General features: G+C 43.1%; 3 protein-coding genes across 5 annotated transcripts; 2 read left to right on the forward strand and 1 right to left on the reverse strand.

Moving 5' to 3' along the window:
• The first annotated feature begins 455 nt into the window (after positions 1 to 455).
• LOC115390392 (uncharacterized) lies at positions 456 to 3,751 on the forward strand. Its single transcript, XM_030094241.1, has 5 exons — positions 456 to 505; positions 1,027 to 1,182; positions 1,685 to 1,792; positions 1,917 to 2,490; positions 2,656 to 3,751. Exons 2-5 carry the CDS (start codon positions 1,036 to 1,038, stop codon positions 2,874 to 2,876), a joined length of 1,050 nt encoding a protein of 349 aa, XP_029950101.1. The 5' UTR covers positions 456 to 505; positions 1,027 to 1,035; the 3' UTR covers positions 2,877 to 3,751.
• Positions 3,752 to 4,173: 422 nt separating this feature from the next.
• On the forward strand, positions 4,174 to 6,315 carry LOC115390719 (C-type lectin domain family 17, member A-like). The gene is made up of 6 exons (XM_030094698.1): positions 4,174 to 4,371; positions 4,511 to 4,657; positions 4,781 to 4,921; positions 5,065 to 5,204; positions 5,345 to 5,445; positions 5,586 to 6,315. Exons 1-6 carry the CDS (start codon positions 4,179 to 4,181, stop codon positions 5,758 to 5,760), a joined length of 897 nt encoding a protein of 298 aa, XP_029950558.1. The 5' UTR covers positions 4,174 to 4,178; the 3' UTR covers positions 5,761 to 6,315.
• Positions 6,316 to 6,549: 234 nt separating this feature from the next.
• On the reverse strand, positions 6,550 to 18,974 carry LOC115390379 (SLAM family member 7-like). 3 transcript variants are annotated; one of them, XM_030094225.1, is made up of 8 exons: positions 18,854 to 18,974; positions 14,206 to 14,508; positions 11,854 to 12,159; positions 10,294 to 10,596; positions 9,029 to 9,334; positions 8,832 to 8,942; positions 7,758 to 7,790; positions 6,550 to 7,614 (listed from the first exon to the last, which is right to left on the reverse strand). In XM_030094225.1, the coding sequence occupies exons 1-8, from the start codon at positions 18,891 to 18,893 to the stop codon at positions 7,478 to 7,480; spliced, it is 1,539 nt and encodes a 512-aa protein (XP_029950085.1). In that variant the 5' UTR covers positions 18,894 to 18,974; the 3' UTR covers positions 6,550 to 7,477. The 3 variants fall into 3 exon arrangements, with proteins under 3 accessions (XP_029950085.1, XP_029950087.1, XP_029950088.1); XM_030094227.1 differs by lacking the exon at positions 11,854 to 12,159; XM_030094228.1 differs by lacking the exons at positions 9,029 to 9,334; positions 10,294 to 10,596.
• Between the last annotated feature and the right edge of the window lie 1,347 nt (positions 18,975 to 20,321).

The raw sequence follows: 20,321 nt of genomic DNA on the forward strand, positions 1-20,321 counted from the left end.
TTTTCACAGCAGATCCACATTGCACAAATATATGTGAAATTTTAATGAATAGCCCAGAATCGAATGCAATGAATTGCTACAATAATATATCAATTTACAGTAAGACACATACATTCATTCATTCTTTCTGTATATGTATTTTTCATTCCTAATAATACATTCCGAATCCAACAGGCTTGCATTGAACAAAATCAATAGCACAAGTGTTTTCAATAGAAAGACAAACAAAACAGAACATTTTTTTGTCCCATTATTTTATCATTTTGCCCAAAAGAGAGTGGGACGAATTCAACTTATATATTTACAACATAAAGTAAATTAACAGCTGAAAAATATAGTCAAAATATTTTAAAAATGGAATATGATAGTGTATGTGTCTACTATTATATATCTATGTATCTACTGTTATATTTCTATGTGTCTGCTGTGGGCAGAGCCGCAGACTGATTCCGGGTTTGTTTTCAGAGGAAAGAGGAATAAAACAACGCAGACTGCAACACGAAGGGTAACGACATTTTAAAAACACCTTGTGTGCGTGCTTTTTTGTGTGTGTTTTGCCTTTCTGCAGTGTGCAGATTGTTGTTTCACTTCTGCTTATCGCATGTTGATATTTATTGCGTGTTAATAAACGCAGTAACACAGTTTGGCCTGAGTCCAGACTGTACGGTCTTCACTGTAAGGTTTTGGTGATCAGGGGTCAGAGGAGGGGTTTGATCTGTTGATCTCCAGCCATCCTTTACTCCTTGAAATATGCGTGAATTGAACATTTCAGTTGTCGTCTAAATGTAAAAGTCAGTATAAATATTCATCATTACATTTTAATGGCATTATCTGATCTTAAGTGAAGTGGTTAAAAATGACTAAAATTCCTCTTATTTTGCCATCTCTGGTTTAAAAAGCTAAAATTAGAGAGTATATATGAAAACTAAGCAAATCTTTCAAGCTGGACTCATCAAGATGTCCAGCATCCTACAGGAGATGAGGTGAAACAGGTGTTTTTCTGTCTGGTGTCATGTGATCCCCCAGGCCGTCACCATGGTCCAGCTGCAGCTCTCCACACTGCAGCAGCTGATGGACTCAGGCTTTGGCCGTCCTTTCCCCCGGCACGGACTCCAGCTGCTGTTCTGGTTCGCCAACGACTGTTTGACCTGCGAGGTCATCCACCTTGTGTCTGTCATGAAGGTATTATAAGCTTTAAACAGAAACGTGTTTCTGATGTCAGTATAGTGTACACTGATGAAACCAACAGGAGATCACATCGATAGAAAACAGAACATTAGACAAAGAAAATTAAAAAGAAAAACACAAACGGAAACAACTGCACTTCTGCTGCTTTTAGAAAAAGTTCAATTATATTCAATTAGACATTTGTGATGACGGTTGTTGATAGCTTCTTTTAAACTAATGTATTTCCTACATTGTAGATAAAAACGAGTTACTTTGTAAAGGTTACGTGTTAATGTAGTTTTTATGAATTTATGAGTTCATAATTATACTCACACCATCAGGATTTATTCATTGTCTTTAGTGACTGAGTCAAGATGAGAGCTGACAAGTTTGAACAGTGGTTTTTAGTCAGAAACACAAAGTTAAGACTTGTATCTGATCAGAAGTGCCAGCGTCAGTCAGTGTGGATCTCATGAATGAGGACTACCTGGAGGAGTGACTGCTTGTGTTTCTCCAGCTGGTGCCAGACTGTCAACCGGAGAAAGGATTCTATGGTTTCCACCTGTTTGGGAATGTCGAGGAGATTCTGCCGGTGCTGAGCAGGTCCAGGAACGGCAGGAGGAAGGTATGTCAGCTGTCACTCCTTTAGCTTTCCAGGCCTTGGGCCTTCCACTAACGGGGCCCCGGCCGTCCGGCTGGAAACCACTGAGTGATGCTCCTGAGTTCATCTCCTCCCTGTCTCTCCTCAGTACGCCTACTTTGAGGTGGGGAACCTGAACGCTGAAACACACCCGGGCTCTGCGGACCTGCCGGCGTACGTGAGGGAGAATTATGAGCTGGAGGGAAGCTGCAGAGACGACAACGTGGACCGGCTCATCATCGGGTACCGCGTGAGAACCGGAGCGGTGGAGGTGCTGTTCGTGACGGAGCACGACGCTGCCGCCGTCGGGAGGTTCAGACCTGACAGGACTTATCGGATCTCCTGGGACCTGATCCGAGTCCTGCAGAGCCCGGACCTGGACCTCAGCTCCTTCCTCACCCAGGTGGGGTACTACGAGGTCGTCCGCGCAGGACGGGGGCAGTACCCGGACCCCGAGCTGGTCTTCAACATGATGACCGGCGGCTTCACACCAATGACTCAGCAAAACCAGGCCTTTGTAGTCTTCTCAGAAACCTTCAGCAGGACATTCAACATGAACGTGGAGCCCTCCAGCTGCAACCGGCGGGGGAATCTCTCCCTCCACACGAACACTAAACCCCGGAAGCCCAGAGCCATCAGGAGGATTCACAGCCTGCCCAGCTGGACTCCACATCACTACCCAGGTAGGTCGAGTAACTGTCCTGGACGAGGCGTGTCTCACTCTGAGTGTGAGGTTTCGTTAAAGGGTTGAAAGCTCAATGGTTCTTTTAATTCTGACGAAAATACTAATTCATCGATGAATTTTCATCGGATGGGGATGTGATGGTTTGTGTGACGTGCGTCTGCAGCTTCTCGGTCGGGCGCGGCGCGCGGCGGGGACGGAGGCGGAGGCCTGGGCCTGATCCGGCTCCTGCTCGGCGTCGGAGCGCTTTACCTGGCGGCCAAGTGTTTGAGCTGGTGTGTGGAGAGCTGGTGGGAGGACGACGCCAGCGACGCCCTGCTGAAGACGGCGCCGTGGAGGACGCCCAGCTTCCCACGCTCACACGTCATGCTGGACTACGTGTACTGAGAGCGCCAGCAGGACGTTTGTGACCAAGAGAAACACGTCAGCTGATCCTGCTGACTATTTTAATCCAATTTTGCACAGTGTGAAAAACTCACGAAGAAACCTTGATGTATTAATCTCATACAGACTTCATTTTTATTTTTCTGAATATTTGTATCATGATTATTGTCATGATAATAATGAAAACACCTCAATCAGATCAAAGACTTGACTAAAACTGCACTTTACAGCTTCCCCACAACTGAAAATATTCAATTCAGTATGAAGCTGACAGAATGTAATGTATGACCACATTAAAGGTTCCAGGTTTGTGGTATAATCCTCTTAAAAATTTGAGAAATGTACTTTATGCACTTTCATTAACTTTACCGTGTTTTTTGGGCTGATGAGTTCAGAAGCAAAATACATAGCAAATTGTTTTTTATATTGTAAAAACCAGAATCAGACCCTTTACTCTAAAGTAGATCTGGAAACCTCCCCGTGCTCCTCAGTGTTGGTCTCCACTGTGACGGGCGTGGTGGGGGGACTGCTGTGTTTACACATTTTTAAGCAAAAACGAGAACTTTTCATTGTGGTTTTTGTGTCTATTTACACGACAATAATGCTCAGAACCATTGAAAATCCAACCTTCTGAAAACATCTCCCAAGGCGCAACGTTTTGAGAACACTCCGACTTGTTCATGGAAACGGGGGAAAGTAAACTTTTTCAGACACTGCACACCGTGGCCAGATGGAATAGTTCTTCCTCTCCCGTCTGTCCCTGTGTCTTGTTGGTCTGTTCTTCCATGCACTTCTCTTCTTGTCTGATGAGTTTCCCTGCTTTATAATCCAGCCTTCATCGACCTTCTAAGAACAAGTTTTTCTTTGTTGTAAATAAACATAGCTTTTTTTTAAAGCTGGTCGAGTATTCTGGTTTTTCTCCTGCACGCTAACAGGAGTAGAAATTCACATATCTGTTCTCTTGTGTATCTGGAGTTCAAATGAACCTTGCCACGTCACACCGACTCACCATATTTATAATTTCATCTTGGAGTCTTCACCGTCTGAGTTCAGAGTGAACGGGAACACACGATGAGGCTGTTTGTATAATGTCATGGTTTCACAAAACCAAGCCTAATAAACGCTTCGTTAACTTTGACGAACATCAGGATGACAACTCTGAGATTTACCAACCAGGAAGCCGTGTTCGCTGCAGTTTCGGCCTCCTGTTCCGTCCCCACACGCCGCGTCATGTGACTCAGCCCGCAGATACAAGAGGAAGAGGACAGGCCGTTGTGTGAGCAGAGAGGAGGACGATCGGCTGTGATGGAGGAGGACATTTATGTGAACCTGGAGGAGCTGCAGGGAGCTGCGACCGGCTGCTCCTCACAACACGGTCCGGCATCACACTGCACCACAGGGACGTCAAGCCAGAGGAAACCCAGAACATCCGACTGTCCACGGTCTGAGCACGGCAGAAGAGGGAAACTCGAAGTTGATCAAGGTTCAAAGGTCAAAGGTATGTGTGTGTGTGAGTCTGTGTTCTGTTTCTCTGATTGTTTTATGTAGTTTCTCATTGGGTCAGAGGTTGATTTTAGAGTTCATCTTACAGCACTTCGTTTTCTTAAAGTGTTTGTTGTTTGCGTGTTGATTTTAAGTTCACACACGCACGCGCACGGCTGTCGGAGGGCCTGCGAGCATCAGCGTCGAACCCGAACATGGCCGCTGTCGGAAGCCGTGCGTCCTGCTGGTGAGCCTGCTGTGCCTACTTCTGCTCGCCGCCGTCACCGCGCTCAGCGTGAGATGTGAGTGCTCAGGAGGGACGGAAGGTGAAGGGAAACCGAAAGGGGGGGGGGGGGGGGGGGGGGAGACGAGCAGCTGCGTGAGGTGAATGTGACTAAAACGGGCTGCTTTCTCCCTGGTTTCAGACCACAGAGACGTTCACCAGCTCGCCACAGATCTGGCCAATCAGACGGTAGAGAGACACCTGCTGCTGCTCAGGTACCACATCCTGAGGCAGGAGAGAGACCAGCTGAACGCCACCTACAGGAGGATGATGAAGGAGGCGGGTGAGGGTTCGGTCTGAGTCACAGTGACCAATCAGAAGCTAAAACGCAGTCTATGCAGACAGTAGAGTGTAAATCGGGTGGTTGATGTGGAAAGAAAAGCCGTCCTGATGTCCTCAGTTCACTAATCTGCTGTTTCTCCTCAGTAAAGTGTCCTGATGGATGGACAAAGTTTGGCTGCAGCTGCTACCTTCTGGAAAACTCCAGAGACTCATGGGAGAGGAGCAGGATGCTGTGTCAAACAAAAGGAGGAGATCTGGTGATCGTGACCAGCATGGAAGAAATGGTACAGTGATTGTGTATGTGTGTGTGTGTGTGTGTGTGTGTGTGTGTGTGTGTGTGTGTGTGTGTGTGTGTGTGTGTGTGTGAGAGAGAGAGAGAGAGAGATGACATCATTGAGATGATGTCTTGTTCTTGCTGTTTCAGGTGTTTCTGAATAAGCTCGGAGTTAATCTGAGGTTCTGGATTGGTTTGAATTCAACAGCTGGATTGTGGACATGGACAAATGGAAAACATCTAGAAAAATCGTGGGTGTTAACACACACACACACACACACACACACACACACACACACACACACACACACACACACACACACAGCTTCATTCTTCTTCAGAGTTGGAGGTTTTCATTGTTTAATTGTGTGATTTCTGTTTTATTTCACAGTTACTGGATATCAAGGCGCTATTACAGCTTTCAGACCTGTGCAGCGTTCAACAGCTTTCCACATCCAAGTCCTCTCAGGCCTGTGCACAGTGTGAAGTCCTGGACCCCCGAGTACTGCCCTACAGCCCTGCAGAGGGTCTGTGAGAAGGAGGCCACTCCGACAGCAGCACTGTGAACTCATCTGATCTCACAGACAACCTGCAAACCACACGAGAAACACCAAAACCTGCTTCATTAGTTAGACTCCATATTTCTCCAGAGTTCAATCATATAAATAGATACTTAATGTATTACTCGCTGCAAGGAAAAAGGCATGAACAAAATTATGCTTGACAGTAGAGAAAGACATTGCAGCAAATGATCTTCACCGTAAACCTGAAGATGGAGTCCTTTTTACAACATTAGAGGAGCGAGTGAGCTCCAGTATATGAGGCCTGGGGCCTGACTTTGAAGGGATGACTGCATGAATATGGAATTAACAACTGTTAACTGAAGGAAATGTTTGTGTTTTATTTATCAATCTTTCTATTGATACCTAACTCTGAAATCCTGAATGCTAAGGCAATATTGAACTGCTGTAAATGTGGTTGCTTTTTCAATTGACTCTCTTGTTACTTGTTTTATCATAGAAATATAATAATTGCATAAAGCAAATGTAATTCATCCCCAAAAAAAGTTCAATTTGAGCGAAATTCATCACACACACACACACACACACACACACACACACACACACACACACACACACACACACACACACACACACACACACACAGTTTGCAAGTACTGTTGTGATTTCTGTATGGTCAGTATTGTTGAGTGATCAGATTGTGAATGATTTAAATGTCACATAAAATAAAATGAATCAAATAAATGTGATTGTTTTATGTTGACTGTAAATATCTAGAATAACCTGTGCAAATTGTGTAATTTAAAAGGAGAAACATGAGAAAAATAGGTTTGATCATAAGTTTTACTTTCATGTTTTCAGACAATTTCTGTTTATCTCTAATCTTTGTCAGAATGCTTAAAAAATAATCAATCGATACAGTGAGATCTCTGTCTATAAAGATCAGATTCACACAGTTAATGTGAAAAGCTATCAAACCAGAAGTGCACAGATGTCCCAAATATTCCCAACATATCTTGACAATAGATACAGATGTTAATAATTCTGATGTAATTCTTGACGAAAATCCAAATATTCTTTTGGGTTGTTTTTGGTATTCAGTTGTAAGCATGTTTGAAGTTGTAGCTGTGCCTCTGACACCCACCAGGAGGCGCTGCAGCACCTTCAGCCTCTCTTGATTCCTTTGATCCATGAGGCACAATCTTTACACACTAACAAGTTTTTTTCCTTCTTTACTTTTTAATATTTATATAAATTCAAATAATTATTTGCATCCTAACAAGATCAGGGGAAGCATATTCCCATCACCAACAAGATCAATAATGGCAAAAGATGGAATATTAAATAATTAGCAGAGGAACACAGGAAAAAAGGTAAAAATTTGAATGATGAATTGGAAAGATGATGACAGGTGGGGTTTCATGGAGGACTGGAAGTCTGTGCAGGGTGAAGCAATAATGCCAACAGCAGTCAGTGTTGATCCTCTTCAGAGGCCAGATGCTGACACCATTTCCTCCGTTGCTCCTCTGACCAGTGACATACAGGAAGGAAAGGTGTTTTCAAGCCGTTGGTAAACCGAAGAAAGTTGAATGAAACCACATCAGACTGGAATCACAAGAATTAACAACACAAGTTCAATGTTGTTTTACTGACTGCAGCTCTGACAAACATTAATGGCAGCAGTCAGAACGACTGAAACCACTGGACCGCTGTGATCCACCGTCGTTAAACATGACTGATTTCCTGCTGCTGATCAGAACACTCAGCTCTGTCTGTGCTTCTCTGTCTTCAGCTGCAGGTTCATGTTGAAGTTCTGCAGAGAGTTGAACGCCGGCTTGTAGTAGACGGAGGTCAGGATGGGGTTTCCAGATTCTGATGGTTCCTGATGTGAGATGTTCTCTGGAGGAAGAGGAGGAGGAGGAGGAGGAGGAAGAGGAGGAGGAAGAGCAGCCAAACACAGCAGTTGATGATGGTGGTTCAGCTTCATGGTGACTCAGGTGATTCACCTCAGTTCACCTGGAGGAGTCACAGGAAGTGCTCACCTGAGAGAAGATGTTGATTTTGGTGTATTCTACCTGCAGAGACAGAAGGAGACAAACTTTAAAGGCTGCTGGACTGTGACTGGAGCAGAAGAAGGAAACAAGCTCATGAAAACTGTCAGTCTCTGTTTTTATTGCTGGTTTACAGTCAGGTCGGCACCACTCCAAGTCGGCCCCAGCCAACTCGGCACCGCCCCGGGATACAGTCAAATCGGCATCTCGCCAAGTCGGCCTCGCGGGGTGGGGGGCTCTCGAGTGGCCGAGTTGGTCGGTGCCGACTTGACTGTAAGTTGCTTACCAACTCGGTCAAAAGCCTCTTTTTTTTTTTTTTAAATCACGATGGTGGATAATGTACCTGGGAGCTTCTTGTTTGACGTCTGAACCGAGTAGCTTAGCTACGAGCGCGCAGCGGCTCTCTGGTCATGTGACCGGTCCCAAAGCATTCTGGGAATCGTAGTGCAGCAATGCCAGCTGCGCCGCGACGATTTGCAGTTTTTTTTTTTTCGTGCCGGTGTCGTGCCAAAAAGTGATTCTCTGCCATAAAGTGATTTCCGGTCTGTGGGCAGCTGAAAAGCGCAGCTTCTGTGGCTCTGCAGCAGTCTTAATTGGGCTCAAACAAGTTTGTTTCTGATCATCCAATGATGTTTAGTTGTGTTTGTGTTTGATAGCCTCCTGTACGTCCAGTTGCCTTATATCGCTGTAAAATACCGGTAAGCTAGATGACGAAACCCCCCCCCCCCCCCCCCCCCCCCCCCCCCCCCCCTCAACAACTCTCGCGGCGCGACTCTCCTCGACACTACCACGGGGCGTCAGGTTTGCCCAGGGTGCCTGACAAGCCCGCGCCGCCCTGATCCCGGGGCGGTGCCGAGTTGGCCGGGGCCGACTTGGAGTGGTGCCGACCTGACTGTATGACCACTGTGGAACTGTCACAAATCAAAGATCTTCAGTTTTAGATGACAAACTTTCTCACTGCGATCAGAAATCCACCAGGAGCAGAATTTAACAGTCCTGTTCAGAGGTGGACTGAATGTGAGCAGTGAGCTTTATGATGGAGAAAGTAACAGAAGAGGAGCCTGCCTGTCTGTCCTGCTGATGAATCCTGCTGACGACGAAACCTCCAGACGGCAGAAACACAGAGGATGAAGATGATACTACACACCATGGGGATGATGATGATGAGGATCAGATCTGTTAAAACGACACAAAGACCACATTTTATAAACAACCATGATGATATGAGTCATTGTTCCAGGTCAGGGTCAGAGGTCACTCACGATGCCTGGAGATTGTGGAGCTGCTGGGGTTCCCTCTATGGTTCAGTGGACAGACTGTCCTCACATCAACTGACACTGTTTTATTCTCTGCAGGGTTTTCAGCCACACATTGAAGAGGAGAGTCCAGGTCCTGCCAGTAGAATAAAGTCAGAGACAGAGAAGCAGCAGAGCGCTTCTTCTTCAGGATCTCCTGGTTGTAGGACCACAGCAGCGTGGTGTCCTCCTGAGCTGAGTCCACAGAGCAGCTCAGAGAGCAGCTCTCAGAGCTTCTGTTCAACACGCTGACTGTAGGAGTCGCTACAGAGTCTGTAGAGCAACGACACAGAATCACATCACAGTCAGGAAACAATGAGAACAATGATACAGTGAGAATAATGACAGAGTTTAATGAGAAGACGACATTAAAACTTGCTGAATGTACATGTTATTGTATTATGTGGATTTTTTTTCCCCAGTCAGATTGATATATGGTCAACATGCTTTATTGATACACTGTTTTCTATTCAAGCAGAAAACTATTGAGCTGATATGGTGGCAGAATGATTATTACACTGATCAATCATCGACACCAGTTCACCCAGCTGAGGGTCTCCTGGTGAGAAAGTTGATCGCTGCTCACAGGAAAAACCCAGAGAGACTCACATCACCAGACTGAACTCTGATCAAACCGTTCTGCTCGTTTGACTGATGAAGCCACAGATGAAGACTGGAGCCACATTCTGCCAGGAGCTGGAGGATTCTCTGCTGAGCCTGACTGGAGCTTCACACCCAGAGATTCCCAGAGTGATCCACTGGAGGAGCAGGCTTCACCGATTCTTCTGCCTCACCAGCTGTGTGGCGGCACAAATGAACACTGGCACACTGGGACTGATTAATAAAAGGCCCCAAACTGATTTTGTGTGATTCAGACCTGTGTGTCCAAGAGCTTGTGTTCTGTGTCAATATTGATATTCAAGAACACTGGATCTTAATCTAGTGCCTTCTGATATTTGTCCATTTAATATCATTCATAGATACCCACCTGTGCCTTGTGATGATACTGTATTAAATGGTTACATCCACATGTTTCTCTCAGCAGTTTTCTTGCTTCTTCTTGTCATTAGTTCATAAATGTGTTTTTTTCCAAACTTACTGAGTGAATCAGTTCTCAGACTGACCCACAGTGCTGACAGCTCAGTGAATGATAATTCTAACACTACAATAATACAGACATGTGCAAAAACTGAACACACAGATCAAAGTTAAGAAGAATAAATCAAACATACCGTATACGATCAGTTTATATTCTACTGAAGCACGTCTTCCTTCCTTCGAGTCAACTGTATAGATCCCAGAGTCACTTTTCTGCAGCCTGGTGAGAGTAAAACGTCCTGTGTTCTGGTTCCAGTGAAGTCTCTCCTTGTAATTTTCTTCATGTATCTTAAACTGTTTCTTCTCGTCCACCAGAGCTAAATTGTTTCTTTCATATAACAGAAATCCTTCCTCCTTCACAGCGTCGGGCAGAGTGATGTTTCCTCCTACAGAGGCTGTCAGGGTCTTCAGTGGATCAGCAGCAGCAGAGATTATCACTGTGGAATAAAAACACATTCACCCATCAGAAGGAACATTAGCTGCAGTCTAACCAGAACTGAATCAGACTGTCAGAAAAGCTCCATCAGCCTGGAAACTTCTGCAGGTCAAAGTGGAGCAAAGAACTTTCTTCATGTCTGAGAGAAGAAAATCCTCCATCAGAGGAGGTGAACTTATAAATATGATCCATTTCAGTCTGTTTCTGTCTGCCTGCTCTCTCTGAGTGAAGATACCTGAAGAACCTGAATCCTTCACAGCAGGAAGATCATCAACCTCTTTCTGTTGGCAAAACCTCACACAGCACTTTATCTACAGGAATCATGTCACACACATTTGATCAAAGTTTGAATACAATAAAAACAAGTGAAAAAGCAAATGGAGAAACTGCTTCCAATAAAACATTAGATTATAAACCTCAACAGTTAAAATATCTTGGACTTCTGTTATAGCAGCACACTGGATGGACGCATATTTCCCCTCTACTGAAATACTTTCAGAAAATATTGACAACAATTTGAAGTTCCTGACTGCCAAACAGACAATAACATCACTGATGATCCCAACAATTTGAAGACAGCCTCCTCCTCTGACTGGACTGAGTCTAAAGAAAAGCACAGGAAAAAGGCCCTGAAGGAGGAAATGACAGGAACAATCAAAGAGTGCCTGTAAAATAAGGGCAAACGTGACACCTGAAAAACTGAAGAAATTCAGTTCTTACACACCAAACACGTGCAATACATGTGGAGAGGATAGAGGTTCAGTTCAACTGTGTCCAAGAACAGAGGGATTCTGGGAAGAGGTTAAAACAACTTGACAAGAGATTCTTTTAATTAGACTGGACCTTAAGTTTATTTTGACTGGCCTCAAACTGGAAGGTCATATTGTAAATAATACTGATTAAATACTCATCAATATTAGCTTTTATCTATAAGCACAGAGAAAAGAGGACAACTGCTGTAGCCTTGGAGAGAACAGGGAAACCAGATGTTTCTTTATGGTTCAGACAGATGTGTGCATGTCTACCAACATATTCTCTCAAAGGCAAACAGGGAATATTTCCGACAGTGTGTGGAAGATGTAATCAATACATTGATCACTGCGACCTGTCACGTTTGATCAACAAGTCTGTAGCAGATTAATGGCGCCCCCTGCAGGACCTGGACTTTACTGTGAATTATTGCCTGGATGTTGACAAACTACTAATTCACGAGGAATCGAGCTGCCAGTGTTCCAGGTCAGGGTCAGAGGTCACTCACGATGCCTGGAGTCTGTGGAGCTGCTGGGGTCCCCTCTATGGTTCAGTTGACAGAACCTCCTCACATCAACTGACACTATTTTATTCTCTGCAGGGTTTTCAGCCACACATTGAAGAGGAGAGTCCAGGTCCTGCCAGTAGAATAAAGTCAGAGACAGAGAAGCAGCAGAGCGGTTCTTCTTCAGGATCTCCTGGTCTTTGGACCACAGGAGTGTGGTGTCCTCCTGAGCTGAGTCCACAGAGCAGCTCAGAGAGCAGCTCTCAGAGCTTTTGTTCAACACGCTGACTGTAGGAGTCGCTACAGAGTCTGTAGAGCAACGACACAGAATCACATCACAGTCAGAAAAGAATGAGAACAATGGGTGCATTTACATGCAGTCAATAACCCTTTCTTAACCAGAATATTCGCAATAACCCGGTTGAGCACAGCCATGTAAACACGTGCAAAAACCTGAATATGCTCATATTCCGGTTTTTAAAAACCTGAATATTACCCCTGGGTTACTCCTTTTCTAACCTGAATTTCTGGTCATATAAACGCGCATCGGAATCCCGGTCGAAAGGGACATTAAAGGTGCTGTAGGCAGGATTTTGCTCGTCAATGCTAATTTTTCTGTGTTTTCTTTGGATTAAATGTTAGAGTATCCATTGATAATCCTTTAGGAGTGTAGCATAACTGCACTACCGCGAGGGTGCAGTGTTTCCATCTGTCTCTGTTCTGAGCTGAAAAGGAATTTCGACCGCTCCAGGTATCTTTGACCAATCAGAAGAGCCCCTGAGGCTCTAACCATGATTGGTCGAGGGGCGTTTGTCGCACGTTCTTGTGGGAGGGGCTTAACTTCCGTAAGGGCGTGATGTCAGAGAAAACAGGACAGGATTGGCTGTGCTGGGTTTCAAATCGCCATCTTAGATGGGTCAAATCGCCATCTTGCTTCGGTAAACCTAAGCAAGATGGCGGAGATGCCGAATCCTGCCTACAGCACCTTTAAATACTGCTCTGTGCATGTTCTACCCGTAAGGAATCTCAGTCATTTGAGTCCAGGAACTACTTGTGATACAGTTTAGCTGCTACTAAGTAAATAAAATGTGCCGAAACGATCGTTCAGTTCTTCTCTTTTACTGAAAAAAACGGTGCATCGCATCATTAAACATATCACCACATCATGCTGGCTTACTCTTTTTCTAACAACATGCAGAGAGAGCCTGCGGAGCCCTTCTTCTGTGGTGTCCGTGTAAAATAAGGTTGAACATGCAAACAGCACACCTAGTGGCATGAAGTGCAAATGCAGTTATGGCGTCGTCTGTGCGCCGTGGTTTGAATGGGGATATCCCTGATCATGTAAACAGGAGTGACTTTGTCTGTTTAAGCATGTAAACGGGTTATTCCAAATGTTTCAGAAACCGGAATATTGACCTTAACCCGAATATTGACTGCATGTAAACGTAGTCAATGATACAGTGAGAATAATGATAGAGTTTAATGAGATGACGACAACAAAACTCGCTGAATGTACATGGTGTTTTACATGTGGAAGTTTTTTTCCCAGTCAGATTGATATATGGTCAACATGCTTTATTGATACACTGTTTTCTATTCAAGCAGAAAACTATTGAGCTGATATGGTGGCAGAATGATTATTACACTGATCAATCATCGACACCAGTTCACCCAGCTGAGGGTCTCCTGGTGAGAAAGTTGATCGCTGCTCACAGGAAAAACCCAGAGAGACTCACATCACCAGACTGAACTCTGATCAAACCGTTCTGCTCGTTTGACTGATGAAGCCACAGATGAAGACTGGAGCCACATTCTGCCAGGAGCTGGAGGATTCTCTGCTGAGCCTGACTGGAGCTTCACATCCAGAGATTCCCAGAGTGATCCACTGGAGGAGCAGGCTTCACTGATTCTTCTGCCTCACCAGCTGTGTGGCGGCACAAATGAACACTGGCACACTGGGACTGATTAATAAAAGGCCCCAAACTGATTTGAGTGATTCAGACCTGTGTGTCCAAGAGCTTGTGTTCCATGTCAATATTGATATTCAAGAATACTGGATCTTAATCTTGTGCCTTCTGATATTTGTCCATTTAATATCATTCATAGATACCCACCTGTGCCTTGTTATTATACTGTATTAAATGGTTACATCCACATGTTTCTCTCAGCAGTTTTCTTGCTTCTTCTCGTCATTAGTTCATAAATGTGTTTTTTTCCAAACTTACTGAGTGAATCAGTTCTCAGACTGACCCACAGTGCTGACAGCTCAGTGAATGATAATTCTAACACTATAATACAGACATGTGCAAAAACTGAACACACAGATCAAAGTTAAGAAGAATAAATCAAACATACCGTATACGATCAGTTTATATTCTACTGAAGCACGTCTTCCTTCCTTCGAGCCAACTGTATAGATCCCAGAGTCACTTTCCTGCAGCCTGGTGAGAGTAAAACATCCTGTGTTCTGGTTCCAGTGAAGTCTCTCCTTGTAATTTTCTCCATAAATCTTAAACAGTTTCTTCTCTTCCACCTGAGCTAAAATCTTTCCTCCATATAACAGAAATCCTTCCTCCTTCACAGCGTCGGGCAGAGTGATGCTTCCTCCTACAGAGGCTCTCAGGGTCTTCAGTGGATCAGCAGCAGCAGAGATTATCACTGTGGAATAAAAACACATTCACCCATCAGAAGGAACATTAGCTGCAGTCTAACCAGAACTGAATCAGACTGTCAGAAAAGCTCCATCAGCCTGGAAACTTCTGCAGGTCAAAGTGGAGCAAAGAACTTTCTTCATGTCTGAGAGAAGAAAATCCTCCATCAGAGGAGGTGAACTTATAAATATGATCCATTTCAGTCTGTTTCTGTCTGCCTGCTCTCTCTGAGTGAAGATACCTGAAGAACCTGAATCCTTCACAGCAGGAAGATCATCAACGTCTTTCTGTTGGCAAAACCTCACACAGCACTTTATCTACCGGAATCATGTCACACACTGTGTCATCTAAATGATTTAAACATGAAGAAGTTAAAATTTGCAAGTTAAATGAAATTCATATTTTTCTACAAATGAAGAAATGTCTTTTGTTTAAAGGAATACTCCGAAGATTTTGGACCCACGCCCTAACCCGATCATTTACAGAGTTAGATAAGCTCATAATTACCTTTCTCGTGTCCGTTTGTCCAGCCGCGGACTCCCAGCTGTTAGCATCGTAGTTAGCTTAACTCAACTACTGCAGGTGAAGAGGAGACAGAGCCAGACTGAGAAAGTGGACAAAATACTCTTTCCTGTGGTCCAGGGGACGGCGTATTAGCACGCAAAGTAAATCCGAATGGTTATAAAGCATTTTAAAAGACGTGTTATCTTTTCAATCCGTTAAAATAATGTTTTGATCCACACAGACCTGTGCATGCACAGTGCTCCGGAAAGATATACCAGAGCACAGCAGTACAAGCATAGACTCAGGCGCTGTGTGCCGGTATATCGTTACGCAGCACACTATGCTTGTGCAGGTCTGCGTGTATCAAAACGCTATTTTAAGGGATTGAAAAGAAAACACGTCTTTTAAAATGTTTTATAACCATTCGGATTTACTTAGCGTGCTAATACGCCATCCCCTGGACCACTGGAAGGAGTATTTTGTCCACTTTCTCAGTCTGGCTCTTGTCTCCTCCTCACCTGCTGTAGTTGAGCTAAGCTAACTACGATGCTAACAGCTGTTAGCCAGGCACTAGAAGAACAGACACACAAATGGTATTTATGAGCTTATCTCACTTTGTAAATGATAGGGGTAGGGCGTGGGTCCAAAATCTTCGGAGTATTCTTTTAAAGTTTATTATTGCTAATGTAAAGATGAGTTTATTTGTTATTGTGTGTGTGTTTTTTTTTTTTTTTGTTTCTTTCTTTAATGTTTCATTGTGATGTCCTCGCGAGGCTTGGCTCAGAGTGAGAGACTGCGAGAGCTGCATGTGTTCAGAGATGCATGGAGATCTGACTGAGCCGCGTTTGTAGCAGCTGGGCCAAGTAGCCAGCGACATAAGGTATTTGTTATGATTGTAATAGAAGACATGATCAATGTTGTAAATATGTTGTTCTGATGTGATATTGTGATTGTTTAGACTGCACGAAGCCGCAGATTTAACTGTTTGGGACCTCCAAGATGGCAGGCGGCCACGAGGTAGCATTCTTGCTAACACTTTTGAATCATTGGTGATTGTTTAAGGTGCCTGAAACTATTGTTTTTTATGCTTTGTAGTTTTCATGGCGTTGTTAAGCCACAATAAAGCGCCCGTTTGAAAGAAGCCGTGCCTGTGATGTCGTCTTGGAGCCACAGTGAAAACTCGCCCAGCCCAGCTCCAGTGAGAAGCTTGTTAAGCAACGGCAGTGAGTGACGGTACAGTGGTGCGACACAAGAGGGCGCCAGTACCACAGGGCATAGCTCACAAGCATCAAAGCGACGCATCAGCAAAGTATTAAGTGGAAGTAAGGCAGAAATTAAGAAAGGACTGTACTAAAAGAAAAAATAAGAGTGAAAGTCAAGTTGAAAAGGTCCACTCTAAGTTTCTAGAGTACTTTGTCCAATGATACTTGATTTCTGCTTAATCTTAAAGTGATGCATTGTTGTTTCATTGTAAAGGGTTTTGTGCATTTTGCTTAAGGTCATAACTGCATGTTAAGTGTGCATACTTACCACTTAAAGGTCAATTTACTTTGTTTAAGAGTAATACTTACCACAGCTAAAGTATACAATGACAGTAGTACAAAAGTAATACTCCAAGACATAATGATGCACTAATTTTTAGGAGTATACTGAAGTTTAAGCACAGCTCACTGGATGACATTTATCTAAACTCACAAGATGACTGACAAAGACAATGAAAAGCTTGGTGCTGTGCCATTTACTGAAGTTGAAGAAGTTGGTCCTGAGCAAGCTGTAGAAGCACAAACTGTCCATTAAAGTGAAAGAGTAAGAATGTTGACTGAAAAAGTTAAAGAACTTCAAGAAGAGAAACTCAAAGGACTCCAACACAGATATGCTGTCGTTTTTGAAAAATGGAGATATGAAGCAAGATTGAGCAAAGTAATGTTAAGAAAAGAAGCTTCTGAAAGTGAACTAAACGAACTGATCAACAATGTAAATGACACCTGCAAAGATGTGCAAAAAGTTTATGATCAGATTCGTCAAATACAAAGTCCTGAAGCAGACATGAGGCGCAAAGCAGACGCATGCGCATCATTATCTGCATTTATTGTCAGAAGAGCTGCAAAACAGCTGAAGGGCGACAAAGATGATGAAGAACCATGGCCAGATGTTGGGTCATGTTTAGGATCTGAAGGCTCCAAGTCAAGGTCTAAATCACGTAGGTCTGGTAGCAGTACTTCACACCAGTCATGCTTGCATAACATCAAAAGAGTGGAAGCAGAAGCTGAAGCTGCTGCATCTTAAGAAATTCTAGCAGTAATGGAGGAGCAAGAAGAAGAAACAGTTGAACTACAAAAAATGCAGGTAGAAAACTTAACAAAGCAGCAAGCAATAGAAGAGCAGTGCAGAAAAATTGAACGCTTGGAAGAAGTCAAAAGGTTGAACGCTGCCAAAGCTCGAGCTAAGGTTTATGATGAGGCTGAAAATATTTCTGAAAATCGAAGTTCATTGCACAACATTAAACCAGCGAGTAACTTCCAAACAATCCCAATCACACCAATCACACTTCTGTGTTTTATTTTAACATGAAAGATTGTATCATTGAAGTATCATTGTATCACATAACTATATATTATTATATCAGAGAACCCAGTAATATTTTGCTGATACAACGTATAAGAAATGTAACTATTTGAGTACTCTGACTCTTCTGTGATGCTTTGAATATATTTCATGTTTTTTTTGTAATTGATGTTACAATGAAAATTCAATTAAAATATTGTTGATAAAAATCTTTCAAAGATTTTATTTGTTGTTCCATCAGACTGTCAATAGAATTCAGTCTAAAGGATTTCTCATGTGATTTTCCGTTTTTTTCTCCAAAGTGAAGTTTTTGTTTCTCTCCTGAAATCTTTCAGTCTGATGAGAAAAACAGGAAATATTCAGTTCTTGCAGAAACCAGGAGAACGCTCTGCAACTGCGTTGGCTTGAGTTTATTCTTTAGGTTTGTTTTTACTTCACAGATGTGAAAAAAGTCATTTAACACTAACATCAGCTCTTCTTGAACCCTGAAACTGAAAACATTTGTTTGATTTTACAGTTTGCTTGTTTTAAATTCACAGTGAGTATGAAAATAAAATGAATTAAATTGAAAAATAATACATAAACTAATGAAAATAAAATGTTTTGGCATTGTTCATTAGACAAAATGTTTTTCCACATTTGTACATTTACATGATTTTTTCTTGCTTTGAGGAAAAAAATTGTTATTGAGGTCTGCAAGAATAATATGGAAATGATTACTAAAAAACAAATATATTTTCTAGAACAAAAATATAAATATGCATTTATACAATTATATGACTGAAGGAGTGATTAAATAATCCATCCTTCAGGTTAAAAAAAAATTAGGTAACACTTTACTTGAAGCCCCTCTTTATAACACATTATAAGTAGTTATAAACACTAATACATGATCACAATGCTTTATAACTCACTATATAGCAGTATACAGCATAGGATTAAGGTTAGGGTTAGGGTTAGGGTTTGGTCCTGGCATTGTGATCATCTATGAATGTTTATAACTATAGCTACACATGTTATAATGGCATTATAATACTTTATGAATGTACTTATAATGTGTTATGCAGGGGGGCTTCAAGTAAAGTGTTACCAAAAATTAAAAAAAAACATGAAAGAAGCCTTTTTGCAAAGAAAATGTGAACAGAAATATCTCGTCTGCTGCTTTTAATAAAATAAAAAAGATCAATGAGCCTCAAGCAGAATGAACACAAACGTTCTTGGTATTAATTTGACTTGATGCAACTTGTGAAGCTTCTTCTGACTCATTTATTGTAAAAACTCACCGAAACAGAGGAAGAAGATCGATTCCTGAAGATCCATCATCGAGTCAGAGACTCAACAAGAGTTCACAACAAGAACTGAGGGAGAGAGAGAGAGAGAGTGTAGTCACCAGGAAATATGATCAGAGGTCTTCCTCTGCCCCCCTCTGGACCGGGGCTTCCTGGTGTGGTGGCTGGGATCTGGAGCCGTTGTTGGATCTTTGTTCTCTCTCTCTTCTCTCGCTGTCTTCCTGTCCCCCTGTCAGGTCCAGCAAGATTATGTACAAATATTCAAAGTCAATAAAATAAGGTAAGAAATCAGATGATCAAGAGGAGCCGTTCATTAACAAGCAAACAAAACAAACAAAAGAAGTATAATAGACATTATTTTAGTGTGCAGCTATATTTCAGTCATGGACTCGATACAGAAAAGGACTAAACTGTGAAATCTTGACTTCCAACAGTGTTTCAGTACAGATCAGGTCAGCTGCTGCTGTGTCTGTAGAGAAACACTGAAAACTGTCAGAAGAAACTTCAGTGATGTTCCTGCTGGTGACAGACGCAGTGTCCTCTGTGTAAACCACAGCCTGGTTTTTACCACAGTCAGGTAGAAAACAGCTTTTCCTGTCCTATTTAAAAGAAGCAGCTCTCTGGCCTCACACTTCACCACAGCGCTGAGAGGAATGAGTCATCAGGAGCGTCTTCAGAGCAGCATTCATGCAGTCTGCAGCGTCTCACTTTGACTCTTAAAACTCTCAGACTGAAGAAACTACTCACAGTTCAAACCTGCTGTTTGTGGCACAGCCTGTAAAATAAGTGTTTCTTTCCTGTTTTTAATATAAAACCACCTGGATGTAAATTCAGTGCGATCTAAACTCCTCCAAACCTCCTGAAGAACAAGCTACTCCTCCCTGATATCACCACCAAACCGTACAGACACAGGAAGCTGCTGTGATGAACTGCTGATCGGTCCTGGTCCCCACAGGAGAAATCAGCAGGTTTCCTCACACTTTATACATCTGACACCTTCAGAGAGGAGAGACTCAACCATGAAGCTTCACCTCAGCATCCTCACCACATGTCAGCACTGGCTCAAAAAGCTCCAAAGACAGCAGGAATCAAACCTTTTTCAGTCTGGATACTTCTTTAATTCACACTTACTGCTTCATATCAAACCTCTTCTGAGGTGAGATCATTGAAAAGAGAGTTTTTATAAGAATGAATGTTTTTATGACACAATACAGGGCCGTATGGTGGAACAGTGACGAGCACTCTCTCCTCACAGCGAGAAGGTACTGGGTTCAAATACCGGCCATGTTCTCCCCATGTGAGCACGGCTCTCCTCTGGGTACTCCAGCTTCCTCCCACGGTCCACAAACATGAACGTGACGTTAACTAGTGACCCTGAACTACTCCTCAGTGTGAATATCAGTAAGTCTGTGTCTGTGTGTGTTTGCCCTGCAATGGACTGTCAGCCTGTCCAATTAAATCC

Source organism: Salarias fasciatus, chromosome 6, assembly GCF_902148845.1.
Source record: "Salarias fasciatus chromosome 6, fSalaFa1.1, whole genome shotgun sequence".
Taxonomy (NCBI): Eukaryota; Metazoa; Chordata; class Actinopteri; order Blenniiformes; family Blenniidae; genus Salarias; species Salarias fasciatus.

Excerpts from the sequence above, each read along its gene's own strand:
- LOC115390719 (XM_030094698.1), top strand. The coding sequence starts at position 4,179 with ATGGAGGAGGACATTTATGTGAACCTGGAGGAGCTGCAGGGAGCTGCG. Across the intron at positions 4,658-4,780 it reads CACCGCGCTCAGCGTGAGAT|ACCACAGAGACGTTCACCAG; the intron begins GTGAGTGCTCAG and ends CCCTGGTTTCAG. Across the intron at positions 4,922-5,064 it reads GAGGATGATGAAGGAGGCGG|TAAAGTGTCCTGATGGATGG; the intron begins GTGAGGGTTCGG and ends GTTTCTCCTCAG.
- LOC115390379 (XM_030094225.1), bottom strand. The coding sequence starts at position 18,893 with ATGATGGATCTTCAGGAATCGATCTTCTTCCTCTGTTTCG. Across the intron at positions 9,335-10,293 it reads ATATAAACTGATCGTATACG|ACTCTGTAGCGACTCCTACA; the intron begins GTATGTTTGATT and ends GTTGCTCTACAG. Across the intron at positions 8,943-9,028 it reads CTCCACAATCTCCAGGCATC|ATCTGATCCTCATCATCATC; the intron begins GTGAGTGACCTC and ends TCGTTTTAACAG.
- LOC115390392 (XM_030094241.1), top strand. The coding sequence starts at position 1,036 with ATGGTCCAGCTGCAGCTCTCCACACTGCAGCAGCTGATGGACTCAGGC. Across the intron at positions 1,793-1,916 it reads CCAGGAACGGCAGGAGGAAG|TACGCCTACTTTGAGGTGGG; the intron begins GTATGTCAGCTG and ends GTCTCTCCTCAG. Across the intron at positions 2,491-2,655 it reads GACTCCACATCACTACCCAG|CTTCTCGGTCGGGCGCGGCG; the intron begins GTAGGTCGAGTA and ends GTGCGTCTGCAG.